Source organism: Lytechinus pictus, chromosome 5, assembly GCF_037042905.1.
Source record: "Lytechinus pictus isolate F3 Inbred chromosome 5, Lp3.0, whole genome shotgun sequence".
NCBI classification, from domain to species: Eukaryota; Metazoa; Echinodermata; class Echinoidea; order Temnopleuroida; family Toxopneustidae; genus Lytechinus; species Lytechinus pictus.
The window spans coordinates 12,125,292-12,144,494 of record NC_087249.1 but is presented as its reverse complement, the minus strand read 5'-3'; the positions used below and the strand labels follow the sequence as shown (position 1 = coordinate 12,144,494).

The 19,203-nt window shown below is 34.4% G+C and overlaps 2 protein-coding genes across 2 annotated transcripts; both read right to left on the bottom strand.

The window, feature by feature from the left end:
* Positions 1 to 722: 722 nt before the first annotated feature.
* On the bottom strand, positions 723 to 3,139 carry LOC129260509 (proto-oncogene serine/threonine-protein kinase mos-like). The gene is made up of 4 exons (XM_054898478.2): positions 2,966 to 3,139; positions 2,384 to 2,445; positions 1,936 to 2,043; positions 723 to 1,674 (listed from the first exon to the last, which is right to left on the bottom strand). The coding sequence occupies exons 1-4, from the start codon at positions 3,137 to 3,139 to the stop codon at positions 723 to 725; spliced, it is 1,296 nt and encodes a 431-aa protein (XP_054754453.2).
* A 192-nt stretch (positions 3,140 to 3,331) lies between these two features.
* Positions 3,332 to 18,206, bottom strand: LOC135154100 (uncharacterized). The gene is made up of 27 exons (XM_064099333.1): positions 18,057 to 18,206; positions 17,300 to 17,440; positions 16,698 to 16,838; positions 16,289 to 16,357; positions 15,812 to 15,994; positions 15,519 to 15,623; positions 15,264 to 15,368; positions 14,856 to 14,960; positions 14,497 to 14,571; positions 13,695 to 13,799; positions 12,873 to 12,980; positions 12,636 to 12,740; positions 11,894 to 11,989; positions 11,110 to 11,214; positions 10,746 to 10,826; positions 9,764 to 9,889; positions 8,758 to 8,883; positions 8,300 to 8,419; positions 7,613 to 7,909; positions 7,270 to 7,383; positions 6,874 to 6,999; positions 6,324 to 6,446; positions 5,588 to 5,710; positions 4,982 to 5,125; positions 4,543 to 4,647; positions 3,968 to 4,093; positions 3,332 to 3,451 (listed from the first exon to the last, which is right to left on the bottom strand). Exons 1-27 carry the CDS (start codon positions 18,204 to 18,206, stop codon positions 3,332 to 3,334), a joined length of 3,324 nt encoding a protein of 1,107 aa, XP_063955403.1.
* Positions 18,207 to 19,203: the final 997 nt, after the last annotated feature.

Sequence of the window (19,203 nt, the reverse complement as noted above, 5' to 3'; positions counted from 1 at the left end):
TTTTACTCTATTTCCTTCTAGGCAAAGACCATGTTCATTCTCCATAACGACACCATTAAGGTTTCCTGATCGTATACGGAGTCATCTGGTCGTGACTTCCATTCACCTTCCCGCGGGATAATTCCTGATCTCAAACATACAGATCTCTGATATTTCCCGCTCAACAGATGTTAGCGAATCTCTTGAAACCTTCTACCTCATCGACGGTTTTAAGTTCAATGTACGGAAGGTTTCAACTGATTCGCAGAGGTTGTAATAGCTAGGAAACACCAAACCCTGTACACTTGAGACAAGAAATGTCCACAGTACTAAAGAAAATGCAAGTCACTTCAATGACCAGATGCTTTCTCTCCAATTCTCCCTTTATCTTTTTTTCCATCATAGTCAATTGTGACTATCAATTTTGAAACTGATGTGGGCCTTTTATATTTTTTTGTCTGATCTGGCTCAGTTGCTCATAGTTTTGAATGACCTTTTTCATATACTCAATAGGATTTTGTTATGCAATAGCTAATTATCTTTTGACATTTGTGTTGTGTTCTTTGCTTGATTCATGCTTGCTCATTTCCTTTCATTGAAAATATCAGGCCCATATTTTTTTCTACTTTGTTTTTCATTTCATTGAAAAGTATCAAATCATTCTCATGATGCTTAAGTATAAAATCTTAAATCGCACATATAAATCATATATATATATACAACAATAAAAACACGAGATGCAATTATGAGAAGTTTCTCTTCTGAGCCACAGTAATGACCTTCTCGATGAGTTTCCAAGAGGGTCGTAGACGAGGATTGACATTGGTCATCTGGGCTGCGAGGTCACGAAGAGGTCGACTTCTTAGAACCTTATCAATCCGAGCCAGCAACACGCCTAAGGAATAGATATCAGTTTGAACACTCATAGGTTGCAGATCAAGGATGTACTCTGGAGCCAGATGAGGGAAGAGGATGCCCTGTTTGTACCCCTCCAACTCTTCTTTAGGTAACTGCTTGTGCTTTTGTGGTATGGTTTGAGTAGAGACTTTCCCCATGTCAATGATGAAAGCATGCCATCTTTGATCCTCCAGGTCCCATTGTAAGAGAATGTTGTTAGCTTTTAGATCGTTATGTAAGAGACCTTTCTCGTGCATGGCTTTCGTTCCACTGATAATGTCCATGATGATGGCAAACCAGTTTTCTTTTGAGATAGATGGAATCTGGAACTTGATGGCCTGACTGAGAGGGAAGCTTGTACCGGTCATCTTATCACCAAGGAACTCTAGGATGAGAGATGGAGCACCTTTGATATCAACAACACCAACTGTCTTTGGGAATGATGGATGATCAGCGAAAGCGATGTTGACGAGGGCTTCCATGGTGGTACGGGCATGATCAGCTTTGATTCGAATCATTCTCTTCTGATCATCCTCATCCCTGACACCCTCACTGATGTAAGGTACTTTGACAGCTACAGCTTCACCTTGGTACTCTCTTAAGAATACTTTACCAAAGGAACCCTTTCCAATCAGATCATCATCCTCATCAATATCAGCTCCAACGAGGAATGAAAGGTCTTCCGCTTTGATTGTTGGTATCTCGATATCGGTCTGGATGGACTCAACCACAGCTCGGTCAATGTAAGTCATGTTGTCATACATAGATTCCTTTTCATGGAGTACATTCTTGTGAAAGCTGTGGAAGAAGGGATAATAACCACATGTTAGTCATCTTTCAAACTTCAATTGAATTTCTTTTTAATTTGGAATAGAGTTTACCTTTATAATAAAATTCTAGAATATTGTCCATATTGATATCAATTCGAAACAGTTGTTCTGATGTTACCAATATCAGACAGAATATAGTTTCCTTCAATTCCTTTTCTTCAGATTGAAATTCATTTGTAAGTTTTTTTTTTTATTGTCAGTGTTTGAAATGCTGAATGTTATTACTTACACTGAGAGTTGATATCTGAGTTTCTTGATCATACTTTCTTGTTTACAAATCTGAAATCCTAGATCATCAATCATCTCCTTTAGTTGATATCTCTCCCGCTCTCCAGGACTGAAATAAAAAGAAAAAAGAAATCATCATTAGACATCTCTCCAAATTATCAGTAAATATTTGACTTTGGTTATCGGACGAGAATTGGTATATTCGGCATGGTATGGTCGTAGAAACACCTCAGTCCCCCTCCATTTTTTTTTGGGGGGGGGTTAGATATTTTGCAATTTTATACCGTTCAATTTGGCAATGCAATTGAACAGGGTTAAGACTTAATAGGAAGATTTCTTCAAGAGTTTTCACACTTAGCTAGGACCAACATACATTGACCAAGATGTTCCCGGTCCTATTTCTTTCGATTAAAATAAACATTTACCTTCAAATATATGAATAAATTTACCTGATTTCAATGGCTGAATCTCCGCAATCAAGAAGAGGGTCTCTTTTACCAGTAAGACTGATCTGGAAGGGTAAAGAAAATCAAAATATACAAATGCTATGGCTTTTATTTTAGACTGCATGTAACTTTTTTCATTTTGTATCCTATAAGTCAACTATTTGTTAAATTCCTCATCTAATGATATTATTTTTAAGAAAATAGGCTATAACAATAATGTAGTACATGTAGGTGTAACGGTACACCATGTATCTTTCTTGGGCAAGTGTTGGTCCTGAAAAAGACCACCCACTCTCAAAAGGACCACCCAAAGAGATTGGGTGGTCCTTATCAGGACCAACACTTGCCCAAGAAAGATATATGGTGTACCGTGAAACCTATACTACACCATTCATCTTTGCCATGGAAACCTTCAGAAGTTACAGGCTATAACAAGTATTGAAGCACATATACATGTAATATATTCCACAAGAAAGCATAAAGCCTCTCACTCTTGTCAATGTCTTCAATTAACTCGAAGACAAATAAACCCAATATGATTTCAATTTGAATACGAAGGCTAATTAATCTACTTGTAAAACATACCATCTCAACATAGGTTTGTTTGGTCTTCTTCAAATCTGCAATCTCTCGTTTCATATGTGCATTGAGTTGTTTCATGCCATCAAGAGCTACAAACAGGTCGGTAAGACAGATGGAATCCTCTACCGATTCAAGAAGTCCATGTTGAATGGCAGCCGAAGCAACTGAAGCTTTCATACTCTAAGAGAGGAGAAGAAAAAGGAAAACACCAATAACTGAGGAATTAAACAGAGTGTGCTCTTTCCCTTTCACTCTGGAAAGCTATTTTTTATAAGTACTTCCTTGGCTCCTTTCTATTCAATAAATAACAAATGATAATTTGGTGTTTATCACAGTTTAACGTTGACTTCTTAAGTAATTCCAAAATACTCAGAATAATCTTACCTGAATTTCTTCCTCAGCTTCTTTCTGTCTATTCTGAGCTTGTAATAATTTTGTCTCCATAAGATCAACCATTTCTATCATGGTGGATGCTTTCTCCTCTAGCTCCTAGAAAAGAGTTACAAGATTGGGATGTTGTAAACTAAACACCGTGGTGTTATACATCACTAGTGTATATATGTGACCACACCAGTCATTTTACACCAGGTTTGACACTATCTGGTGTTATATCAAACATAGGGTGTTGTTGTAATACCTAATGATGTGCATTCATCTATACTTTGCATTTTCCAAGAATCTGCTAAGTATTTCTGAACTTTAACCTCCACAATTTGTCCTTATGATATTCATGGGGTCAGATAACTTATTTGTATACATAGATTGGAAAGAATTGTTTCACAAAATTTATTTACTACTTTGATATTTAAGAAAATGTCATATTTATTTCATTTTCCCTATAATTTTGTTAGTTAAAGAAATAAAGCCAAGTGGGGGAGGCATATTTCTGTCTATTTTGATATAGGTGTTTAAATCATTAAATATTTTCCCAGCAATGTACAGACCACCCCCCCCCCCCCGCCACCAGAAAGGAGTACATGTATATTATGTTCGATTTACTAGTACCTGATAGCTTTTCTTCTGAAGCTCTATTTGGTCATGAAGACTCCTGTTCTGAATGTTGAGATCGGTGATATCAGATTTGTAACCTTCTGACTTGGAGTAGGCAATCTCTATCTCGTTCTTAACCAGCTGTAAGAGAAACAGATTTATCAGAATTGAATAGGATAGAACTGAAATATTAATTCTTTACAATTAATTCTCTCTTCCATGATTGCATGAATGATTTAATATTCTTAGAAACTAATATCAGAAACAATTAGACTCTATGGATAAGGAATAATTCTTTAAAATAGTCTTAGCAGGTTTATATACTTACATTGAAACAAACTATAAATTGCCAAAGTTTTCCAAAATTGAATAATGTTCATTATCATATGACACTAACATTTAGCGCTGTTAAATTGTCATGATTACAGTTTGTTCGATTGTATAAGTCTGTAAAAGATATGGAATAAATATGTTACTTTTGGTTTAAATTAATGATTATTTGTCTGATTTGATTCAACTACGATCTTTTTGATTTAACAAATGTATATTCATCACAATTTATGTTATATGAGTTCACATTCAGCATTTACCTTGATTTCATTCTCAAGTGTCTCGTTCTTCTCTTCGATCTCCATTCTGAGTTCTTCTGATTCTTCGACTTTCTCCATGGCAACCTTGTTTTGCTCCATCAATTCCTGAAAAATACGAATCAATTGAAACTCTATAGTGATTAATGGGTATTTCAATTTACTTTCAATCTTTAAAAAAAATATGCACTAACGAACATGCATGGCAGCCAGTTTCAAACTTTATTTTGAATCATAATCACTTTCAAGATAAAAAAGTGTATTTTCATTTTTAGTCATACTTCAATGATTCAACAAACTTCAACTTTGGGTTTGTACTTCTTTGATTATCTTACATATTGACATTAAATATGATTTAATTTAGGCAAAACTTTTTTGGGTATTTTGTGGTAATCCGTGATTTAATTATTTGTCAAAGAAAACTTTAGAATATAATCCTCACCAGACGATCTCTTTCAGCAGTCTCTAACTTTTTCTGCTCTTTGCGGATCTGTATCTGTGCAATCTCCCTGTCCAGTACTTTGGTAATCTCTTGGTCGATTATTGCCGATGTTTTGAGGGCGACCTTACGTCTTGAATCGGATTTCTGAATCAAAGTATTCATAATCAACATTTTAACATACATGTATGATTAGAACATGGACAATTCCACGCATATGTATGGGTAAAGTGATATGATGATGGTGTGGTCAGAGATTGATGAGGAGGAAGAGAAAAAGATGGATATTGATGAAGATGATGATGATGATGAAGATTTTTTTAAACTAGAAAGCTTGTACTGATTAAAATTACGCCACAATTGAATCATATATTGCCTTATTAAACCTGATGAAATCAATGAATAATATCACAATTATTTTCAAAAACCTGGGAATCTTTCTTCCTTTTTTTCCTCAATCATCTTTGAAGCAAGCAAAGGACACTATTTATCATCTTGAATGACACGCTTGCGCCACATTTCAGTATTAATAAGATAAACACATCGTGTAGATTTTGAAACAGTTTTATTATGAGACATAAAAGACCACAATGATGACTTGAAAAGTACCTGATTTTGTTTCTGATTCTGAATTTGCTCCAGTAGATCGCTCTTTTCCTCCTTCCATTTCAGAGTTTCTCTTTCGAATTCTTCCTTATCTTGGGCTGCGGCAGCAATTCTTTGTTCTAGTTCCTGTAACACAATATGGATAGAATGAGTAATCAGTGCCGGGACAATGAAATAGATTCAGATATTATAAGAAAGTGTATGCTGTTTATGGAATTTCTTACTGAATGGCAGAAATAATTTCTAAGCTGAAGGTATAAATAAAAAGTTACCAAAAATAAACGATATCTCGGTAATAAAGAGGGCTAACTAATGCTAATTCTCGAATGCCCTTTGAGAGGTATTCTGACACTACATATTGATAATAGTACATTAAAACAATTTGTGAGAAAATCAAAACAAGAATTTCATATTTTGTTAATCGGAGGCATTACAATGCTTCGTGTTGATATTACAATAGAACGATTTCTGAAAAAAATGAAAATAAAAACTTCTCGTTTTGTGAGAGGCATTATTTAATTCCTTGACATCGCTTCATGCTTGACTGAAATTAAAAAAAATACATAACAACTTTCACAACAGGATCGCTTAAAGGAAGTTAAAAATTTAAATGAAACCCCCAAAATATAGACAAAAAAGAAGGACTACTATTGAAAAAAATCCATATTTATAACTAAAATCATATCATGTTTTAAGAAACATGATTTTTCTAATAATTACAATTACAGGTCATACATACCTTGCATTGATTTTGCACAGACTCGAGTGAGATGGAAAGGGTGGAATTTTCTTCCTTCAACTTTGTAGAAAATTCTTGATTTTCAACTTCTACCTCTAAACAATTCAGTTTGTCTTCTAGATTCTGTTAAAATCAATGAGATATGAACTTTATTCACATATGAAATTTCCTTTTAAAAGCGGGAAGATTTCCTTCCAATTAGCATCAGGGTGTATATATAGAGTTGTGACCTTATTAGTTACTCTATTTTTATACAGTGATAAATTGATAAAGATCGAATGGTGGTTTACATGTCGATTGAAGTATTGATAGGTTATGAACTCAAGAATCCTCTTAATTCTATATTTATTGTAATTGTTAAATATTAGAGGCCGCGTCAGACCAAAAGACGTTAAAAGATGGAAATTGCTGCTACCCTGCTTGGCATTCAACGATTGAAGGGATAGAGCCTCTTCGATCTGGCGCTATTTCGAACAATAAATTATGGATTTTCATCATTTTCATTTTTTCATCTATCTATCGAAACATACTATGTGATTTGTTTACTTACACGTCTCTCCTCGTACTCTTGTCCAATCTGAGATGATAGCTTGTAATTATCTTCAGCTAAGCTGTCTGCTAGAGTTTGAAACTCGAGCTTCTCACCTAGCAACAGTTCGCATTCTTGCTCCAGCTCCTAGGGCAAACCCATAACAAAATTGGTGAATGCAAGACAATCAGACAGAGTGACAGATTTTTGAAATCATGATTAGATTTAGAACCAATACTAGTATTATGCATCCTTTTTTCCCATTCCTTCTATATGACTTTAAAAAGAAATGATTACATTCAAGTTTTTTTTAATAATAACACTATTTTGATTACCTCCAAACGGAAAATGAATTATATTTATAATGTTAATAAATGTCTTTACTAGTTTCATTAACTAATTTTCACAACTTATTACCTGATATTTGTTGTTTGCCTCCTGAATTTTAGCCGACAGACCGTCTCCATTCTCTGTCTGATTGCTAGATTGTTTCTTGATGGTTTTCTTTCTCTGGAATGTTTGATCAAGCACCTACAGGATATGAATATTATTGCGTGTTCTTTAATCTGACACAATCATGGCGATCAACCTGAATAAATGTTCGTTTCAAAATTATCATAAATAATCCGGTACACAATTCATCTACGTGTTCCTTTTGTTCAAGAAAATATTAACATTCTACCATGGTTCGTTTTGGATCTCAATTATAAAACAAACATATCCTAGAGCAACCTAATACAGTAAAAAGAATAACTCGTACCTGACATTGTTGAGGGCTCTTCCTGAGTTCGAATTTAGGTCCGTGTCTTTCTATTTCAAAACTACTAGAGGGAGAGTGGTACGAATTGCTCTGGACAGATTTTATTTCTTGGTCCCATTCTAGATCTTGGCTCTCCTCAGTGAAGCAAGGCTTTGGTTTCTGGACTGGTATCTCTTGGTCCCATTCTAGTTCTTGGTTGTCATCCTGTGCGAAGTCCTGAATTGGTTCCTGGTCTAGATCTATCTCTTGGTCCCATTCTAGATCTTGACCCTCATCTGACAAACTATGCTCTCGACCCTAAGAATATATACATGTAAATCAATTCATTTCCAGGTATATGCATGTATACATGATGGTTGATATTCAAGAAAGGTTATTGAAATATCGTTGAATATGGATTAAGTTTTCTTCATAAAAACATATATTTTGTCTGTTGATTCATGTTACTTTAGATGTAGATGTTAGATATATTTTATACCCTTCTATGATTACCGTACTTTATTTGCAGTTTGTGTTATTCACCGACCGTTCCGTTTGTAATTAAGAAAGTTAATGTTGACAACATTTTTTCATCGCAAACAGTCTTTTCATATGTTGTTCAATTTTTTTAATTAGATAAATCAATGGGATTGTCTTAACGTAATGTTTTGTTATACTTTTAAATAATAGTAAAACTTATAATTTTACCTGATGATGGTTTTCATTGATCCTTGCTGACATGTTGTCTCTTTCCTTCTCCAAACTAACATTCAGAACTTGAAGTTGTTTCTTCTCTGCGTATACAGCCGCAAATCCTTCTTCCAAATCCTATCAATAAAGATTTCAATTATATCAAATTTCATCTACATAGCAATAACATATTTTTAAAGGATAGAAAACTGACTTTTGTCTCAAGATACAAAATAATTGTCATCAAGTAAGTGAAATTACTAGTAAGATTATCACACAGACGAGAATATCAGTAGTATTTCGATATTAGTTATATCACATTTTTATGTGAGCTTATCAGTCGTGGTAATAAAATGAAGATATTCTAAAAACTGTCCATAGTCATCTACATTCAGAAAGAATTTGTAAGATGTATATATAAGGTTCTTCCATTTTATGGGCTGTCATAAGAAAATAACACTTCAATATTATAGTACCTGATATTGTTTGCGAGCCTCACTGAGCTGGGTAGATAGATCACTTTTATCTTCTTCCAGACAATCAGCATTTGATTGGAGCTCTATTTTCTCTTCATTCAGAGTGAACAACTGATCGGTTAGTTCCTATAATTAAAATTGGATTGAAGTGGAATCAATTTGAGAATAAAGGTGACCAACTGATTGTTCAAATCATTTGTACAACATTTAAAAATATCATTATTGTAGGAGAAAGAGAAAGTGCATGGGAAAAGGCCAAAAGATATAAACTTTCCTGTGATAATTGATACTATTGATCTATGAAAGAAAGAAAGAAGGAAGGAAGGAAGGAAGGAGGGAGGGAAGAAAGAAAGAAATAAAGAAAGAAGGAAGGAAAGAGGGAGGGAGGGAAGGAGGGAGGGAGGGAGGGAGGGAGGGAGGGAGGGAGGGAGGGAGGGAGGGAGGGAGGGAGGGAGGGAGGGAGGGAGGGAGGGAGGGAGGGAGGGAGGGAGGGAGGGAGGGAGGGAGGGAGGGAGGGAGGGAGGGAGGGAGGGAGGGAGGGAGGGAGGGAGGGAGGGAGGGAGGGAGGGAGGGAGGGAGGGAGGGAGGGAGGGAGGGAGGGAGGGAGGGAGGGAGGGAGGGGGGGGAGGGGGGGGAGGGGAGGGGAGGGGAGGGGAGGGGAGGGGAGGGGAGGGGAGGGGAGGGAGGGAGGGGAGGGAGGGAGGGAGGGAGGGAGGGAGGGAGGGAGGGAGGGAGGGAGGGAGGGAGGGAGGGAGGGAGGGAGGGAGGGAGGGAGGGAGGGAGGGAGGGAGGGAGGGAGGGAGGGAGGGAGGGAGGGAGGGAGGGAGGGAGGGAGGGAGGGAGGGAGGGAGGGAGGGAGGGAGGGAGGGAGGGAGGGAGGGAGGGAAAGAAGGAAGGAAGGAAGGAAGAGAGAGAGAGAAAGAAATAATAATTCAAAGAAAGAGAAAATATTTCAAACTCACAAATCTTTTTAACGAGCAGATTGGAGTCATCAGTTTTAACTAACCTTATTTTCCTTCTGGATGTCTTCGAGTTGAGAAGAAAGTTTTCCCTTTTCTTCGTTTATGATATCCAAACGATTTTCTAATTCCTGGCGCTGTTGAGATGCCCTGGCGAACTTTTCCTCTGCCTTCTATTAAAAACAACAAAACCGAAAACTGAAAATTATCATCACGTGATTTCGATGATGAATATTCATGAGGAAAGTGTAAATGAACAAACATCCGTTTTGAAGGAAGAAAAAGGAAATGAAATAACCAAGTGGTTTTTAAAGGAAAGACAAAACAAAGTCAAGATCAATCGATTGATTGGTAGGTTGTTGGTTGGTTGGGTCGTTGGTTGACGAAATGATAAATACCGATTTCATATCATTTCATAAATTAAAATCTTAACAAGTAATTATAAAGTTATCTGTAAAAGTGCTTGGAGAGGTCGCAGCAATGTCACGTCGTTACCATGTCTTAAGCACAATATAAAGGCAATAATTATCAACATTATTATGATTATGGATATTAGAATGATTCAAGTTACCTCACACTCTTGATGACTTTGTTCCAATTCTTTGGAGATTTCAGTCATTTTGGTTTTCAAGTCAGCGATCTTTTCTTGAAGCTTCTCAATTTCTTGAGTCAAGGCTGTAATCTTTCCATCATCCTGTAAAATATTTTAGTTTTATTTCTTTGTTTACCATGTTTTAACGCTTATATTATCATTCTCAACTTACATAGCAAAAATACTGTAAGATATCGAATACAAATCTTATCATTAGTAATGAGAGCTTGATATTTAAATGAAAATGATGAGGCAACTTCCTGATGACGCCTAATAATACAGACGAGACAAGACCACTTTTGTTTCTACAATACGATACATGCCAACTTCGGTACAATTCAATTTTTATATATATTGTAGATTATAACTGTTGACTAATGCTCAAATTCAAATACCCTTTTTTTCTAAAAACAAATGAATTTAAGAATGATTTTTACCTCTTGGGTTACGTCTGGGTTGGTGATCTTCTTCTTGCGAAATATATTCTTGGTCGTCATTCGATGTTTCGCCTTTTCATCCTGAAATTAAGATTTGAAATGATCAAATAGTACTTTCTTTCGCATGGATCTCATGAAAAAGCGCTATATAAGATTAAGTTATTATCAACTGTAATGTTTAAATGTACTTTTGATTATCCATTTATATAGATTTGCTAATTCTAATGTTAAAAGATATTTTCCCCCTTTCGGTCAGAATCATGCTCGGATATTGTTGGTAATTAATACGACGATGTTTCAATTACACATATTCATTATCAAGAATAAATACTTTTTCTTGACTTCCCAGTTTTTCCACTCTTACCTTGAGTTTTGTCTTGAGATGTTTTAGGCCCGATTTGAGATGAGAAACCTTACTTTCATTGCGGAGTTTTTCTTCAAAAAGATCTGATTTCTCCCGCAATGAGGACTGTGTAAAAGCAGTAAAACAATGATTTAATTACTTTTTAGTGTTCATTATACTTTTTTATTACACGTAATTTATTTTTCTCTTATCAGTTCATTCAATTTTCCCTTTGTTTTTATCCCCTCATTTATATTGCATCTTCTTCGTTGTTATTATTTTTGTGTGTTTTTCTTTTCATGTTCTTCTCCTTATTGTTATATAATTTATTCGGTTTTATATTCAAATCGTGTCTTTCTAGAGAGTTTAAAACAAAGATTGCCTACTTGTAATCGTTCCGTAGTACGCCTGAGTAGGAGATCGGTTGTTTCATACTGATCAGCACATTTCTGAATCAAAGAGATGGATTCATGACGTTGATTGATCAAACCCTGTATGACGAAATAAAACAAATAATAATTTGATTTAAAGGTGTTTGGAAACAAGTTTTCATTAAAAAAAAAAACAAATATGAAAATAATTTACATGTACACTTCTTTCCGCTATTATGTAGTAAATTTTGCTGTTATTCTAAATTCGGTAAGGCAGTTGTTAAAGTGTTACTGTATCTGAACGTAGGTCATTAGAAAACATATTGCCATCTTCTTTCTCCATTTATATAGAAATACAAATTCACATCTAGAGTCTATATTGAATTGATTTTCTACTGTAAAGTGAGCATAAAGGAAATAAAACGTAGCTATACCTTGAGGAGTTTTGCCAAATTTTCTTTCTTTTTCTCGATCTGGTTGATATCAGTTTCATGCTGTGAGATCAGATTGTCTTTCTCTTGATTCAAGCGCTAAAAGGAGACAAGAAAAAGAGAAAATCAGTAATGATGACGTCATGATTTGCAGCTTGTTAATACCAAATTATGATAAACGGACTTAACCTTTCGATTTAACATTATTTTTTTTGCGAAAAGATAAATTTCCTCAGCTATTAGGTTGAATAATATATGAAAATAGTAAAATACTTGCACTTATATTTAATAACTTTTAATGAAAACATACGAAATAAAAGAGCTGTATAGAGGGAAATAATGTTTATAATTGTAATTATAGGTTAGGATGATTACCTTGAGTTGTTGACCTAGTTCTGATTTTTGTCTGAGCAACTCAACGACTTTTCTTTCTACCAGCACATTGTTGTTGCTGGCTTGATCATTTCCCTGGTGGTTCTAAAAAGAAAGAGAAAAAAGTGCGAAGTGCTTATTGGCATTTCGATACAATTTAATCAAATTTGCTTTTAATGGGGGGGGGGGAGTGATTACATTTCTAAACAACAGATATTTCTCCCCAAAAAATCAAGAAACTGGCAATATCATACATTTCACTTATTGTACACAAGTCATTATTACGATGCATTCCTTATTCTAAATTCTAATTATTTAACTACTAAACTAAACCACCCAATCTATTACACAAGTCAAAAGAAAACCATTTTACCTGGAGTTGTGAAGTTAGATCTTTCTTCTCCTGTTCCAGATCCGAGATCTTTCTTTCCAAAGTCAAAACAAGGCTGCTACCTTTACTCTCTGTTCGGTCATGAGCCTATACATGAAACAAGAGTTACAGTGTTTTATTAATACATTTCATTATTAATGATACTCAATTAAAATCAGGTTATTTTTTGTATCAAATTTTATATACATGAAATGATGGAAATTATTTGGGTACACGTACCTTTGGTGTTGTGAAGTCATAACCGCTCTTCCAAGAGAACTCTGTAGTATTGTGATCACGTGACTCAGATTTGGGATGCTCTGTCTTGGAGTCCTTTGATTTCAGGCTCTGAAGTTGATTGAGTAAAAATTAATCACATATTACGATTTTTATTTATCTAATTGCATTTTAATTGCATAATTGAATTTTATCTATAAATCTGGTGCTCTCATCTTTTTTCTTTCTTTCTTTTTTTCTTTCTTTCTTTCTTTCTTCTCTCTCTCTCTCTCTCTCTCTCTCTCTTCCTCTCCTTCTCTCTTTTTTGGGGGTCTAATTTTTTTACTGATTTTTGTTTACTGATTCTTATTTTTTAACAATCACTCATTAATTTTCAAGGTTTTTTTATAATAATAACAGAACCCTCAGGAAAACCAGCTTTTAATTTTTGTATTTCACATATTTATATATTTATCTTGCCATTTGTTTCTTCTCGTAACATATTCTCGTATATTTTACCTTTTTTTATTGTTTTGGGTTTTTTCTGTATCTCATATAATGTCCGGTTACTATGTTTTTATATTGTATTTTTTTTGCTGATAAGGCCACCCTGTTTAAAATAATATTCGAGAATAAATAAATAAATAAATAGACTCCTTTCTCCCTCTATTATTCATTAATTTTCAATTCAACCCCTCACCCCCTCTCTCTCTCTCTCACCCTCTCTGTTTCTTTTTTTTCTCTCTCTTTTTCTCTCCGCCTCTCTCGTATACCTCTTACTTTCTCTTCTCTTCATTTCTATCTCAATCTCTTCCATCATGAAATAATTGAATTACTTGATAATACCTCAAATATTGTCTCCAGTTCTAGTTTTTCTCTCTGCAAGATGGCGATTTCTTTCTCCAGCTCTAAGATATGATTGTCTTTTTTAGGCTCGTTCACTTGGAGTTTCTATTCACATAAAGATGGATGAAAATAATAAGTGAAAGTGTTCAGATGAACTGTTAAAGTTTCCTGCCTTTTTATTAAAATAATATGCTTTCATTAGCATTACAATAAAGCAATTTGTAGTCAAGTTAGATTATGATTTCCTGATATTAATGTCTTTAATTTTTCATTACAGCAACTTGTTGCTTGCTTTTGCCTCGTAATTGGAAACAATTTTTATGTATTTCTATTATTCTATTATTTAATGTTAATTTCTAAAGATTACTTTATTGTGAAAAAAAAACAAAGATCTATGAGATCCGAATGATTCATCACAATTAAATATAGTCCCTGTTCTTTTTTTTGTGTGTCTGAATTCGTTAGAATTTACTCAAGATTCATTATTTCTAAAGTTTATTATTATACCATATAAACTGAATAAATACAGTATTTCTGAAATACCTTCAACGCTTCAAGTGCGCCATCTTTCTGAACTTTCATATCACCAAGTTCCAGTTTGAGAGACAGAACTTGAGCGTTTGTCTGAAATTCAGCTGTCCGCAGGCTCTGGGGGGAAAAGGGCAACAGCATGCTGATATTGAATAGGTAGGAATTAATTCAGTCAGGCTCTGAAGTGAAAAATTTAACATTCACGGAATAAGCGAAGATAAAGAAATAAAAGAGAAGAATCCCAAACAAAAGTGGGTTTGTTTATCTTTACCTCAAGTTGTGATTCCAGTTCCTTCTTTTGTTGCTCCCAGTTGGCAACGTCGTCTACCTTGGCATTTTCTGATGCCTGAAAAATATCAGAAAGGAGAAATAATTAATTACACTTAATGTGTCGTTTTTCTTTCAGGAGATTCAGGATAGTATTTTCCACTTATCAAATGTCATTGTATAGGAGTTGGGTTTTATAACATTACAAAATATTATGTGAATTGTTTCTATATAGAAACGCTTAAGAATTTATCATCAGTTTCACAGTTTCACAGCCTCTCCCGTTTTCTTTTCGACTTTTCTTATGTTTTTTTAAGTTATCATTTATACAGTATAATAAGATTGTTGATATGTCATGTATACCTTGATCTGTAGATTAAGGAACTGGTTAAGTTGTTTTGTATCATCCAGCTCTGTTTGAAGGTTTGAAACAATTTCTCCGGCTTCCTCGTAGCGCTGAAGCAAACCCTTGAAAATGAAATGAAATTGATAGAGACAATTTAATTTCAATGTTCTGTATTAATCCATTTATATTTCACTACCACCGTATAATAACTTGAGACATTTCTTTTTTTATAAACAATCAAGCATCTACTAGTCAAATTTTCAAAAACATAAACGATTTAAAATAAAACATCTTACGTAGGCCTACAAGAAAAATCACCATTTTGTTTGTTGGGGGGGGGGGTTGTCACAGTTTATATCATTCATTTCGCAAGCTTATTATAGATGGCTCGGCCTTTCCTCCTTTGTAAGAATCGTTATTCTCACCTCGATTTCAAGTGCTTTCCTGTCGTTGCCAATTTGAAGATCACGGATCTTGTGTTCCAGATCGCTGACAAGGTTGGTAGCTGACTTGAGTTTTTCTTGGGATTGCTATCATTGTGAAATAAAAGATTATTAGTTAATCATTGTTAATGAAGAGTGAGATTTTTCAGAGCAGTCTCTGAATCTGATTGATACTATTTTGATTATCTGTTTCTGCTGTAAATATTGTAAGTATTTTTAAAAAGAAAACTATATTACCTCCAGGTCAAGGGTCAGATAGTTGTTCCTTTTCTTGAGATCGTCCATTTCTTTCTCGAGTTCGACGATTCGATTGGTGTTCGTCTTCTCAAGATCCTGGACATTCTGCCAAAAGAGAAAAAAAAATCACAAAAGTTATCTTCTAGATTTATCATACTATCCGTTTTTACGATATGATCATAATAAATTAACATCATCATGTGTATTATGTCTGTTATCGCTATAAAATCAAAATATATACATGTATCTCTCTCTCTCTCTCTTTCTCTCTTTGAATGAGATATATTTTATACCTTTATCTCCTCCTTCTTGACCTTGACCATGTCCTTGAGATTGATGACGTCATTCTTCATTGATGTGAAGGTGTCTTTCATCTCTTTGACTATGGTTGAGATGTTTGAGTTGGATGTGTCCACGTCCATCGCTCCAGCAAGATCCTGCTCATAAAACAAATTATTCGTCTTCAATAATGAGAACTATTAAAACAGGATAAAGAAATCTTTATTAAAAATCTTAATGGTTTGATTCATTATTCGTGTTTTCCATTTATTTTTTTCTGCATTATTTTAAAACCGCTGAACAATCTGAAGATTTATCACACTTTATAGGGTTTTCTTATTTCAGCACTTTTCCATGTTCGATTCAACACTTAATTTTTAAGCGTGTATCTATCTATTTATCTATCTTTCTTTCTATCTATATATCTATCTATCTAACTATTTATCTATCTTTCTTTATAGGTAAATTAACAGTATTTTAACCTCTCTTACCAAGACAGACCCTTTAAGATTTTCTATGGGGCCTTCGGTTGAAAGAGTGTGGCCATTCTCTTTCAGTTCCTAAAAAGTAAACAAAAAGTAAACAAAAAACACTACAAGATTATTAAAATGCTGATAGCATAATTGCGTTAAAAACGTTTTAAAATATAATAATTTATGATTACGCCTTATTCTGCTCAGTAGTATTTATAAATTCATTAAAATGTAAATGTTACTTCAAGATTTTCTTTTTTCCACCTTATTTCACAAATGTCCCTTTATTTGCCCCTCAAGACACTATATCACGCCACTTTTGTTCTTGATATTGACTTTCTAGCTGAGATGACAACACACAAATTAAGAAATGATTTTTATGATCAATATAAGAAAATAATTATAGATTTTTATTTTGTTATTTTACCTGGATCTTATTCTGAAGCTTTTTTATGACGTGGCGCTGTCTGCTCCATGTTGAGCTAAAGTAATTAGCAAGACCGTCTGGAGAATGATGACCGGATACTCCAGCAATGTCTTTGCAGGTCTTTAAGAGGACCTCGTTCCCCTTTGAATAAAAAAGAAATAATAATTCCAGAACAAGTCTCAATTTATTCATTTATTCATTCATTCATTCATTTATTTACTTATTTATTTATTTATCTATCTATCTATCTATCTATTTATTCATTCATTCATTTATTTACGTATTTATTTATTTATCTATCTTTTTATTCATCTATTTATTTATTTATTTATTTATTTATCTATTATTCGAAATTTCTGTTTTTCTGAAAATGTACTGAAAAATTATATTGCAACTTAACAATTTACATAGAATTTCATAAGTTTAGAAGTAACATTTTTTTGTTTTAACAATGGTTGAATAAATAAATGTAAATCTACTTAAATCATTTACTTGTGATTCCCAAGCATGTTCGATCCAACGTTTAATGCGAATTACCCCCGGACTATTTCTAAATATTTCAAAATTTCTTAAATTCATTTCTACAAGCTTGGAGTTTATACCTTAAGCTGTTCTGTCATCCACTTGATCTTGTTGTCTGTACTTGACATCTTTAGTCTTAGTTTACAGACCGTATCTGCCGGGGTGGTTGAAGGCTCAAGATCAAATGATTCTTGAAGGAATTTCATCAATAGTGTCACGTGCTGTCGGGACAAAATTATCAGATACCAGATTGGTATGTCCTAAACCCGTCACGTTACAGCAGCGAAATGATTATCATCATCACCATCGTCACCACCACCACAACCACTATAATCATCATCTTCATCGCCATCTTCATCATCCCCACCGCCATCATCATCATCGTCGTCATTATTCACCATGCATGAACAACTTTAACATTGATAATTTTATCTCTCTCTCCCTTTCTTTCTGTTTATAATAATAATAATAACTCTTATTTTCCTAGGGTAGCCAATCTCAGCTGTAAGCTGTTCTTCCAGCGGGCCCTGCATAACATATTATGTTATTATTACCCTTCTCCATTCTCATACGTCGAGCGCCTGACAAGAAGGCAGAAGGTCCCATTTTTAAAGTCTTTGGTATGACTCGGCCGGGGATCGAACCCACGACCTCCCGTTCATGAGGCGGGCGCTCTACCACTGAGCCACCATTTCCCTCTGCATATCCCCCTTTCTATTTGTCATTTTGAATATGTTAAGTATTTTCTGTCATTCTATTATTTAAAATGAAATCATTTATTTTGCAGAAAAAAACAACTAAGAGAACGAATTTTTCAATTTTAATTTGTTAACTTACTTCGCCACGGATTTTCTTTGATTTGAATGAATCCGCAGGTCGTGCACTCAGCTGTCCCTTCATATTGGGTAGGTTGGTATCACCCATCTTCCTCACTCTACTTCGCAGAGGAGGAAGGGTTTTCTTCTGTTTTTCTGCGACACCACTCATTCTGAAAAACAAAGTTTAAAATTAGAAAATGAGCTGGAAATCATTCACAGTTTATTGAAATGTATTATAACATAATCGATACTTTAATTTTTCGTCATCAGTAGCATAAAGCTCATAACCGTTAAAAAGATAATAAATACCATCATCATCATGATCAAATGTGAAGAAGTAATGACGAAATAAGGTGTAAAGAACGGAATCACTTCCAACAACAACAAAAAAAAAATCTAACCGGTATATATTTTAGATATCACATTACCTGCAATGTCACAATGCTTTCCGTACAATGATTAACTAAAATCAACGTTCAAAACGTCAATGTTTCGTTAAGTTTCGATAAGGTGCTAGCTAAACGCATTTGCTACTATGCTGCATATATCATTGTGAAGTTTTGTTGCCAAGCCGAATATGAACACAAGCAAAAGTTGCGTCTTTATCGTGACGCAACAATAACTTTGGTCAAATGAGAGCGCCAATGCCCAACGCGCATGCGTACTTCAAGGAGCGGAATCAGGCTTGGTCGTGACGAAACAATAAAAATGAATACATCTCAGACACGTGCGCATGCGTCAACAAATGCTTATGACGTGAAGCGATCCCGTGGCAACGAACTTTTGTCCAATGAGATTCTGTGGTTCTCGTCACAATAGGTCACAATTATTGTGTGCGGTCATGTTTCATATTGCTCCTCGCCTCCAGCGAGCTTTCGTTAGATTTCTTGGTCAATTCACCAGAAAGTCGTATGAATTAACTTTTTTTTTGCATGATTTTTTTTTCTAAATGTATTCTGAACACTATAACATATACCGCTGTTTATAAAGTCTATTGAAAACCATGTACAAACAAATAAACTTTAGGTCTATAATAAGTCTCCATATTTTAACAAATTTACTTCGCATTGAATCGTTTTTTCTTTTTTCCTGATTCATATTCCGAGTTGTATGAGCAAAGCGAATGAGCGAAATTTGAAAAGATTGTTTTTTTAGTTTGATATATC